Here is an 11,863-nt window from a genome sequence, read left to right on the forward strand (position 1 = left end):
TAATGGCTGGGTTTTTTCAGACTGCCCAGTCAAACACCTCTGGCAAAGTAACCAGAAGTTAAGCTGGCTGCGCAAGTTCTGAGGTAATTCTGACTCCATCTGGATGTCTTCTAAAATACTTATCAGGTGCATAAGAATTATAATTACAGATTTATATGGAGATGGTACAGTAAGTTGCTTTTGGTCAGGAAGAAAACCAGGACAAGGAAGAAAAGTCATCCTTACTTTTTTCTTATGCCTTGCTGAAGCCTTCCATGTCTGGGCCAAAGGAAAACATGCTGCAGACAGAGCCACACTGGGACAGAGGGACTGGTAGTTCGGCACCACTGCCAGGGCTGGACTATGGCAGACACAGGGAGACAGAGAGGCAACAACAAAGTCTGGAAACTGGGAGGAGACTGGGAAAGTGAGCAGGCACTGATGCATCCCATGAAGATCATACAGGAAATTTGCAAGATTAAAGCACTGGAACAGCACACAATGCTGAGCAGCTGCTCATTTCTCTGCCCAGCAGCTAATGCTAATACTGGGTGTTAAAGAAGAGAATGGAGCAGTCCACCGGGCTCCAAGCACCCACCTTGGCTCCTGCAAGTGCACAGAAAGCCAATCTGCTTGGGGACGCAAATGGCAGCAACGCTACTGCTGGTCATCCCCACAGCCAGAGAGCGCATCCTGCTGATGAACTCCCTCATCCTTCATCCATCCCCTCCTTCCTTTTTCTGTATAGCCTCTACTGGGCCAACAACAGAGCTATTTTGCGTGGAAGCTGCTAGTTTCAGCGAGCTGACTGAAAGAAGCCTCTGTTCTTTTTGCACTACACATTGGCCACTGGAAATCACTCCAGGCAGAGGATTTAATTCCCAACACCCACGTTCTCCAGCAAACAGCTGTCTTCTCCTCTGGTGTCATCTAATGGAGCTCAGCTTCCTCCTTTCACACCTTTGATCATCAGGGGTAATGTCAGAAGGCCATAAAGCTTTCCACTAACTTCTGAGAGCGCAGAAAATACCTGTCCAGAACAACAGGGAAAAGGCTCAGACTGCAGATGTCCCCAGCCAGCGCACCACTGGGCATCTACTCTGGGCAACGTGGAAGATTTCCGACTGATAAGTGACAGCTTGGTTTGATACACTGCACAAATGCCAACATGCTAACCATGGTGTCTTTTTTACTCAACATAATTTTGGGCAGCTACACAACAGAGAACATTTACAGTAGCATTAGGGTAAGGAAGAAAGTTGTCCCTAATTCTCACCTGTACCTTGTGTCACCTGCTCACAGGAGGGCTGAAAGACTACATGAAGCTGTTAGCATTCAGCAAAAAAGCCAGGAACTCAATATACTGCTAAAATTATGCTGTTATTCCCCTAACATGCTCTTTGTATATACAATCGTATTTCTCAATCATCATGCCAAAGCCTCTTTTACATCAGAAACCAAGGTAGCTGCAGCCTTAAAACTCCCTAGCGTGGCCACGGCTATAACTGTTATTAAGGTACTTTCCAATATGACAAAGGGAATAACCATATTTGCATACATCAGCTTTACGATTATTCTGGGCGTCCCTAGTGTAACTATTTCTGGGATTTTTTTTTTTCACATTATACTCATCACTGAAACAAATTACATGAATAAAAATGTCCAGAGGGAAACAAACCTTCGTCAGCCAGTGAAACTGCAACCTCCCACCGGGTCTCTACTTCCCAGTCCCACCACTGCTGCTTCTCAACCCTCACAACGCAACGGAGCAACAAGCACACATGCATTAAGCAACCAGCTGTCCCACTCCTGCCAGGTGTTAAAGCAACCCACCTCGTTCCAGGCAAGCGGCACAGTTCCCCCACTGCCATCCTAGCTCCCACCAGCACTGGTAGCCACAATTGGACACAACCTTCTGCCCTTTGGGCAGGTGACTCTCCCTCCCCTCTCCAGACGGGACAAATCCGCAACTTGTTCAGAGAGGCTGTGGAAGTTTGCCTGGGAGGTTGTCAGGTAAAAGAATCAAGCAAAAATACACATAATTTGTTGCACCACTACTCATGTCAACCTCTTGGCAAGGGACTCAAGTGCCCAAGAGCAGATGGGAAAAATATAACAGCAAAGACCTTTAAGTAAAACATGCAGGTGCATATAAGAAACTTCAAACTGTATTCCAAATGTATTTTACTAGTAAAAAATATGATTGAAATGTAATGGGGGGAAAGAAGGATGTTCTTGAAACCACAGATTAAAAAAGCCCAGGAGAAAGGCATGAAATTCCATTTTGTACCCAAATATTCCTCTATCATCCTAGCTGAAATAAGTTTTAGATTGATTTTTACGTTGCCCCTAAAGCTGTAATAGCATCTTGAATGATTCAATTACAACAGAAAGCAGAGAAGTAACAAACAGATAACAGTATACTCACCAGTAAAAGAATGGCATGATCTCTATATAGACACACATATGTATACATATGTATCAGAACTTAAAAGCATTAACTGATTTGGTTAAGCTGTGCTAATATATCAGTATCGCTCATTTGCTTGGAGTCCCTCTAGTTCGCCTGGATTAGGAGAAGAGGCTGAGGTTAAACTGAGGTTAGCGGACACGTGTCAGCCAAGCCTGACCTAATCCTGGGTTTCTTCCTAGTTGTTGTGTCTTCCTCTCTAAGTAATATTAAGAATAGGAAGAAACCACGGGGATGCAGTTGTGTTCCAAATAGCTATTTTTAGTAGCTGAACACAAACAGAAAAGGCAGAGTTGTGCACACCAGCTGCTCCACAGAAACCTCCTCCCCACGGTCCCCTGCTCCCTGGCTGTGTCCCTTACGGCCCCTGCCCTTCCCACCACACGTCATGCCACATAAGATAAGGAGACCCAAGACTAAAACGGGAACAACCCATTTTCTAAACTCTATATAGTGTTGTCTAATACCACTCCTCCTTCAGGTGGCTTCGAGCTGCTTTGACCTGCCATCCAAGCATCCCCTGTGAAAATTAAATACATGGACTTTCTCCTATGATTTGTGCTGGATCAAAGACCTGGAGAAACTTCCCAGTCATCTCAAAGCAGCTCTCAGCCCTAAAAGTAGGCATTTGATAAGCAATAAAGAAATGAAAATAATATAGTTTAAACCACAGAGGTGCCAGCTTTTACTGCCTTTCATCGAGTACACAATATTTTGCTTCCGCTACTTCAAGGGAAATAACACTCCACGCAACTGTTATAGGATGTAAAATGTGTACTGTGCTGTTCAGATGGAGCTCGTAATTGAAACATTTGAGCACCAACGAAATCCCAAACGTTAAGTTTTTAATTTTCATTCAACCATGACATTAAAATTCTGGTTGTGCAGTGGGGGGAAAAAAAAAAAAAAAAAAAAGATTACTACCTTAGAGTGCTTCTAAGGTCTATTCTTCCTGATATAGTAACTGGGATATGCTCAGCCAAGATGCCAGCAGCTGCTGGCACACTCCAAGCAGCTTGCTTCCAACACCACTGCCTGCTTCTCCCTTGTCATCCCTACCCCTGTCCCACACAAAAGGTTATCATCAAGGAGACATGGCATTAAGGAGTGCCACCAACTTCATCCATGTGCCTTCAACCCCACATAAGGAGCGAGCAGACACCTGTTGGAGAGCAGTGCTCCCATCAAGGCAGCTGTCCAAGCTCGGGCCAGACATACCCAAGACAAGCCCCACAGGCTGAAGCACCCACCGAAAGAACCAGCTCAGTCATCTTCTTTGTCTGAAGGCACATGACCATCACTTATAGGAAGGAGGTGGTTATCTTGCAATACTTATGTTATTCAGCAGCTTCCAAGATGACTGGGCATGACACCAGGCTAAAAACCTCAGCTGAAACCACGAAACGCTCTGCACAGCTGATGGGGAAGCCCTGAAAGGCTGGTTTGTATCTTACAGATCCTCAAGACCATCTTCCCAAACATTCATGTTCACAAACTGTATTACAGCAGTCTCAGACTACATTCATGCACAAACTCATGTTCCTCACATGCATCTCGTGATCTTCATGGGTTGCCTGTTTCATTCTCCAGACAGAATTTAAGGTGCTGAATTTAGCCTGGAAATTAAAAGTTTGATGTTTGTCTGCCAGAGACACACCATCTCTCCCTCCCAAAACCTGCCTGCAGACAAGGTGGTACCAGGGCTCTGTTTCTGCACTGCTTTCCTTTCCCCCCCTCCTTCAATCAGATCATATTGGCCAGGGTACCTCCAGAAAGGACCCTGCCACCACTTCTCATCCACATCTGATGGACCAAATCCACTGATTTCAGTGCCCATGTATCCACATGCCACTCTGATTTATCAAACCTCCAGAGTACAAGACCTGTCTCTTCTCCTGGAGTAGTACAGAGAGATGGGAGAAATCTGCTACCTATTAAGTTGCTTTATCACGGTATTTCAAGTACTGAGTACAGAGGGAGGATGACCTTGTGGCTAACGCCACTATATAGAGATGTAGCTTCTAGCAGTCCTAGCATCCTACCACAGATTGCCCAAATAGTTTCGAGCAGGTCAAATAATCTCACATCAGATATCCCTACCTTTTAAGTGCCTGAGAAGGAAACATTTGCAACCAACCATGGATCACTCCGACATCAAAATGGTGAGGACTATACAGATACATATCTCATTGGCGAAGAAACAGGCCAATGTGTTTAATAGTTTATAATGGCTGGTTTAGTTGCCATAAAAGTACTTAAAAGCATGCAACACGCCCTTGGATTAAATCTAAATAAATGTAAACAGCAATAAAACTGCTTCTATTACAAGAAGGCCTGACTCTTGCTTGCACCTGTAACTCTAAATATATATAGCAGGATGCCAAAGTACATATTATAAGATGCCAAAAAGCAAAACAACATTACAGTCATCTGCATAGAAAGCATAACGACACAGGGAGAGAGGCAAAACAAAATGGACAACTTGCTAGGGTCTGATTCGAAGATCTTAGAAAAATGCCATTTGCTCGAGTCAGGACTGAGCCTAAGCAAGGAGATCTCTGCCAGGTAAAGCAACAACAAAATGGAGACAAACTCCAAATCGTGTCCCCGGAAGGGAGATGTATGAGGGTCAGAACGAAGTTCATTCAAATCCACCGAGCTGATACAGAGGGAGTTAGAGCTGCAAAACAAAATGAAAGGCTCCGTAGGAGCCTGCACAGCCAGTGCTGCAATGTCAGAAACGCAACACAGTACCATCATCTGAAACCTACAGGCACAGTACTAGGACTCGAGGAAAAAAACAAGGCTGGCACTCCTGGGGAGCGCTAGAACAAAGCGCAAGGGTCCTGCAACACACGCCCCTGACAGCAGATGCCTTTCGAGGGGACGTTCAGCAGAGCCTCTGGGGAGGACATCCACGGCTGAAGTAAAACCACCAGAGGAATATAACGGAGCCGCATCTATTTACACCGGGGAGGAGGATCTGCCTTTTGCTCCTGCTCGGCACCCTCCGTCGGGTCTCTCACGGGAGGAGAGGTGTCTTAACACAATAGACAATTAGCTGTAATGCATCGTCTGTGGCTATAACAACTTAACTGGGCTTATCTGTAGACCTGATCTAAGCTTCCAGTTATCCTTGTTCTCCCAGTCCCGCCCAGTACGCCCTCCCCCCCAAAAAAATAAAAACCAACATTTGCATCTCAGCTTGACAGGTATTTTGTATTTAAGCTCAGTCAAAGTGTTTGCTTGCGCCTGCGGATGCTCAGCAGAAGGCAGGAGAAAACCACTCGGTTTTAATTCTACCTCCCCGAGACACGGCTCGTTCCTTTTTCCCTTCCCTGCCAGAGGGAGCTGAAATAAGAAACGTCAACTTTGAGAGCTCATTAAAAATACTGGACTCTTAGTTTAAAAAAAAAAAATTAGAAGAAAAAAAAATCCCCAGGAAGTTGATGCATCACCGTGTTGCATCTGTGTCAAGCTCTGGGTAAACAAGCAGCAACATGAATGAAATCTGTCCAGAAAGACTGCATTTCAGCGCCAACCACGCAATCTCTGGCCAAACCACTGCATATGTAACAAAGTTTGATCTCGCCTGCGAGCGCTCAGCTGCGCTTCTGCCATTTCCTGTGGAGAGCGGAGGCTCCGAAGGCTGCCCACCCCCGGCCCCGCCGCCAGCGGCCCCTGCACACACGCACCCGCGGGCGGGCAGAGCAGACGGGGATGCTCGGCAGCTCCCTGCCCGCGCCCCGGCCGGGCACCGCCGGGAAGGGGCAAAGCGGCCGCGCTGCCGCCCTCCCTCCCCGCCCGCCCCGGCGCCGTCCCCGTCGGCAGGTGCCGCGGCCCGCCCCGCACCCGGGGGCCCGCCCGCCGCGGGGGTCCCGCCCCGGCGCAACAGGTGCCCGGTGCCGCCCCGCGGCCGCACTCACCGCTGGCGTTCTTGCCGCAGATGAGGTGCTGGTAGGGCTGCAGCAAGCCCCAGAGCTCGGGGTCGTTGTTGACCGTCTGCTCCAGCGCTTCCAGGGTAAAGCGGGGCGCCTCGCCGCCCTCCTTCTCCTTCTCGGCCGGGGCGGCGGCGGCAGCCGGGGGGCGGCCGGGCGGCGGGAGCGGGGCGGCGGGGCCGGCCAGCACCCGGGCGTGGATGTCGCGGAAGAGGCTCTCGGTGCCGGCGGTGAGGTAGATGGCGGCGTGCTCGTGGATGCGCAGGGCCACGCGGCTGTCCACCATCCAGCGGTAGAACTTGCCCACGGAGAAGGCCAGCCCGCAGCGCGCCGACTTGCCGCGGCTGAAGCGGTCGCCGCCGCTGCCGCTCATGTTGTAGAGCGAGAGGGCCCCGAGGGCGGCCGCCGTGCAGCGGGCCGACAGCGTCCAGCCCAGGACGATCTCCATGGCGCTCCGCACCTCGTGTTTGGTGCACTTGGCGAAGCGGAGGCTCAGCCGCTGCGCCTCCCGGGCGATGCGCACCAGCGCCCGGCTCACCAGCGTCGAGAGCCGCGCCGCCGCATCCCGGCTCCCGGGACTGGCGGCGGCGGCGGCGCCCGGCGCCCGCGGCTCCCGGCGCGGCGGCGGCAGCAGCAGCAGCGCCTCCACCTCCTCCAGGCTCCAGGGGACCTCCTCAAGGTCGGGCAGGAGCCGGGAGCACTGCTGCCCCACGCAGTCCAGCACCTCGGAGTCTTCCGCTAGGACGGTGTTGACGGTGTCGAAGCTGTTGTGCCGACTGTGCATGGAGTCAGTTAGGTGCGGCCAGCAGCTTCCTCCATAGGGGTACGCGGGGTGCGAATCCGAGCAGCACAGCGACAAGTTGGAGGAGCGCACCGAGTCCGCCGCGCCACCATACCCGGAGTCCAGCGTCAGGTCTTCCAGCGTCCTCACCGCCGTCTTACCTCTCCGGGCCATCGCTGCACTTCATGCTGCACCCGCGGGACCCGGGCGGGGAGCGGCTCACGGGAACGGCGGGGAGGAGGGAAGAGAACAGCGAGGGGGCGCGGCGAGACCCGCCGGCCGCAGCCCGCTGCCGCCCCGCTCCGCCAGACGCCAGCGAAGCCGCGGTGCTGCCCGCGCCCTGCTACCGGCCGTGGCTCCGGCTCCTGCACTGCGCCGCGCCGCCGGCCCGACACCGCACCGCAGCGCAGCGCCGGCCAGGCGGCGGGGGGGGGGGGCGGGGCCATGCAAAGCGCCTCCAGCTGTCGGCCAATGGGCCGGCGCGGGGGCGGAGACATGCAAAGCATCGCGCCCGGCGGCCAATGGGGCGGCGCCCTGCGCTTGGCCGCACCTCCCCTCGCCTCCGCGGGGTGCGGAGCCGCGCCGCGATGGGGCGGGCGGGGGGCGCTGCCCCGCGGGCCCCGCTGCCCCCGGCCCGCTCCGGCCCGCTCCGGCCCGGCTACAGCCCCCGCGCAGGCGGGACCCCGCGGTCCGTCCCGGCGGCGCGGGCTTGGCTCGCTGCGGAGCGGAGCGGCGCGGATCCGGCGCCGGCCCGGCGGGGCTGGCAGGCGGGTGCGTGGCGAGGCTCGGGGGGAGCGCGGCCAGCCGTGTCCCCGCGCATCGCGTCCTCCGTCCCCCCCGGCTGGGGGCAGCAAGGTGTGCAGCGTGTCTCCGTGACACCCACCGCTACCGTCCGTCAGTCCCGCTCCAGCCCTCACGGGTTTTCCACGCCGGCAGTGTCCTGATGTTGCTGTAGGTAAATGAACGGGAGCGCAGGCACACACACACACGAACAGGGCGAGACAGCCAAGGTGTTTTGAAAGCAAGCAGACGCTGCCGTGTGAGGATACCAGAAGTCGCTGGAGTCAGGAAAAGCCAATTTCCAAATAATTAAAACAAATACAATAAAGCCCTGAGACATTCTTGAAATTAACCCCCTAAGTATCACAAAGCCTTTGACAAGTTAAGATTTGTATTGAGCTTAGGGTGCATTTCCTAGGCGCATTAAGATTCCTTGCGCAATATACAATTTATCCCAAACTAATGTATTTTAATCTTACATTGCTAGGCTTTAGTGTTATTAGGAGCTGCTGGGCTAATATCCCGGGCAACAGACTGAGAATGTATATGCTTGCGTGTTCTGGTTTTGAAGAAATGTTATATCCTTTTAAGTGTAAAATACCAGCGAAATTCTATCCCTTTAAGGATAAAAGCCTAGCAAACACATTTCTCTATCATGCCAACAGAGGCGGCCAAAATTCTTGAGCAGACAAGGCGAGTCATGTAAGAGATTTCCCCGTCCAAGTGAGCAAAGCCTGGCAATCCTTCAACATAAACTTCCTACAGGAAAGGCACAAACGCAAGTACAGGTAGGCTCAAAGTCAAACAGGTTGGGGAAAACTATGACATCACCGAAAACACCAAGAGGGGGTTGCCTTCCAAATGAAGTCAAGTGCTGTCAGAAACTGGTTTCTCAGCATAGCCTTGGTCCTTCTACAAGATGCGCTATGCACAGTGGGTTTCAGCAGAAATCCTGACCACCACCGTATCCTGATAAAAAGCAGCAGCACTGAGGACAGGAGCAACATGAACTAGAGGCACTGTCATGCTGCAAGGAAGAAGTTGAGGCCCATGCTGCCGGCTAGTCTTTGGCAGGGGGGGTCATCAAAAATGCCTTGAGAACAAAATCCTATGGATGGTTTTTTGATTATCCAGCCATATATCCCGCAGTAGAGCCCTCTGGTGTCTTCAGCACTTCAGTGCAGTGGCTGTTCAAAATTCACATTTCTGTGTGATAGAAGGAAGGAACCTCCATGACCAAGACCCTCAGGACAGTTATTTTTCTAACAAACTCCATTCACCTGACTGTCCCTATGCTTTCACAAAGTGCCACAACTGCTTGTGCTGAGCACATGTGATAGCAGGTCAAACTCAGGGAAAGTCCAAGTTTGGGAGGTTTCCTAGTAAATGGTTTGTTTGGCTTCACGGACACACAAGGTGGACATCCAGAGAGGATGGAAAAAGCGAGCTGGGTTGTTTGTTCACCAGCCTTTGTAAAAAACAGTACTTCAGAAGTCAACACCAGCCTTACGTGTTGCATTATTTTTAGGTTACAGCATTAACCATGTATTGAGATGAACAGCATAAATGAGAAGTGGACAGTTGTCTCAGGCTGTGTGCAGACTCAGGCATTCATGCTGCTGACTCACAGACAGTTTCTACTTCAAAAGAGGTTGGAGTGCTTTTGTTGTTTTGTTTTGTTTTAATTTGCAAAGCAAAATATTGGGCATTACTAGATATTTTGTAGTCGCAACACAATGTACATCACCTCGCACATGACGGTTTGATTCCTGGTCACACTACCAGTTTAGAAGATGTTGCGACACTTGAACACACCAAAGGCATGTATGTCAGCAGCACCAGCCTGGTTTAAACTTTCAAAAGGGGTAGCGAGAGCTTCTGACTCATTTCTTCAGAAGACTAATTACCTTCTCATTGAAAGGGCTGGAAGTTCAAATCAGCACAGAGTGGCCATTCTGGATCTCCAGTGATCTCGCAGTGCCTGAAGGATCTCACCTGCCCAGGTGTGGATACCCAGGCTGCTGCATCCCAAAGCAAGCTTCAGCGTGATTTGGAAGAACATCTGAAAGTGCTCCTGAGACAGGGTGACTTGAAACCACCCTGGGAAAAGATGGATCAAACAGTTTGGATTGGAAACACACCCACACCCCTGCAACACCTTTGGTGCCTGCATGAGGAGAGCTCCAGAGACAGTGGAGTCAGTCCTCAGCTTTAATCCAGAAAGGACACCTCACCTCTCCTGCCCTGGGCTGAAAGGCTCTTGTCTGCAGCTGTACCCCACTCTGCAAGCCTTACAGCCAGGGTCCTTTGCCTGTTAGACAAAAACATCCACTGCAGAAAACAAAGTCCCTTTGTGTGTCAAAGGCTGGGGACACACTCAAAATTTTCAGCTCGTTGGAGACATGGACATCAATTATCCTCACAGAGAATTCAGACAGGGATTGATTAAGTACCATTCCAGGGCGACAAGTGCCAGCAAAAACTCTGAAAGAGGGAAAATCCAACCACATTTTAAAAAGGTGCTCAGGGCAAAGTTAACTGAATGGAAGTTGGCATTTGTATGGGGAGAGCACCAAGTGTCACAATTCTTTCCATCCCCACCCAGTTAACTGCCCACAAATGGCACCTTCTTGAAAGCTGTAAGGAAAACCATAACAGCAAACAGGCTGTCATACAGAACAGGAATGTACCTAGGAGCAGGCTACTCCACGTAGTTTCTGTATTCAAAATTCAATGCACTGCACTGCACTAACAGCTCAGATCAAGAGCAGCATTTGCAGGATCTCCTAGTGCTATCTCCAACTGCTAAGAACAAGCAGCGAGCCTTGTGAGGGCCTTGCTTATATTGCTGGGGAAGTTGGAGTGCTAATGTTTCTACTCAAAGGGGGTTAATTTACAAACCGAGGCTGTAATCCTGTACCTGTAAGGCAGGTGTGAAATGCAGATCCCTGGCAGGGGAGCCTTTAGGGCTGCAGCATGTATACAGTCTGCTGCAAAGAAGATGCCTGTCAAAGAAGGAACCAAATGCTGGCATCAGGTAGCATCATCCCTGCAGTGTCACTGAGTGGCTGCTGCCAACTGTTTAGACAAGCAGGCTCAGGGAGATGACTCTGGTGTTGCACCTCCAACGCATACAACACCGAAAGGAATGGGGATGAGTGACGCAATGAGACCACTGGCTCTAGCTGGAAAGGAGGCACTGGTGGTGCCGCCAGTGTGAGGGAGGGAAGGGCACAGGGCAGGCGGATGCCACACCACCCGCTTTTTCCCCCCCGTCAGCTCCATCCTGCTGATTTCAGTAACTAGCTGTCCCTGAATTTCAGCCCACTATTGCTTAGCCAGGGGCAGCTGCCCAGCTGTACTCCTCTGCTGTGCAAAAGCAGCAGCTTCTGCTTCTCGCTGGGCTCAAAACCCTGCCTGACTTTCTTCCTAAAGTCTCCATGCCCCCACGTGCTGAAAGTGGAGGTCTGTTGGAGATGTGTAGACTCGTGCCTGGAGGGGGGTGTGTGATTTCTCAGATACCACTAACCAGGGATGCTCAGAGAAACTGCCAGCAAAAAAACCCAAATCTTGCCACATAAAACAAAGCTGTGGAGCCCACGGCCATGGTTCAACCCAAGAGCATAAGCAAATTCCTGGAGGCTAAGGCCATTGGTAACTATTAAACACAACGATGCACATGAAATCTTCTCAGAAAGTTTCTCAACAGCTGTTTGCCAGAAGTGGGGAGGTTATGCCAGGGGAAGGAACACTTTGTAATCGCTCAGTTCCTCATGTGTTTGTTGTTGGCAGCTGTGCAAGACAAGATATTGCGCTACAGAGACAGGGCCAGAGCCCCCAAGGCAGTCCTTTGGTCTAAGCCCTTACTCCCTCCCACACCAGCCAAGCCATTACCACCAGTTTGCAAGTGCAGCT

The 11,863-nt window shown here is 51.3% G+C and overlaps 1 protein-coding gene across 2 annotated transcripts in view; it reads right to left on the reverse strand.

Moving 5' to 3' along the window:
* Positions 1 to 7,549, reverse strand: part of BTBD11 (BTB domain containing 11) — a 181,023-nt gene extending 173,474 nt beyond the window's left edge. For both annotated transcript variants that reach the window (XM_037389810.1, XM_037389809.1), the window contains exon 1: positions 6,376 to 7,549. In XM_037389810.1, coding sequence (XP_037245707.1) covers positions 6,376 to 7,342 — 967 coding nt within the window. In that variant the 5' untranslated portion in view covers positions 7,343 to 7,549. The remainder of the gene's footprint in view (positions 1 to 6,375) is intronic.
* Positions 7,550 to 11,863: the final 4,314 nt, after the last annotated feature.

Source organism: Falco rusticolus, chromosome 5 (assembly GCF_015220075.1).
Source record: "Falco rusticolus isolate bFalRus1 chromosome 5, bFalRus1.pri, whole genome shotgun sequence".
Lineage (NCBI taxonomy): Eukaryota > Metazoa > Chordata > Aves > Falconiformes > Falconidae > Falco > Falco rusticolus.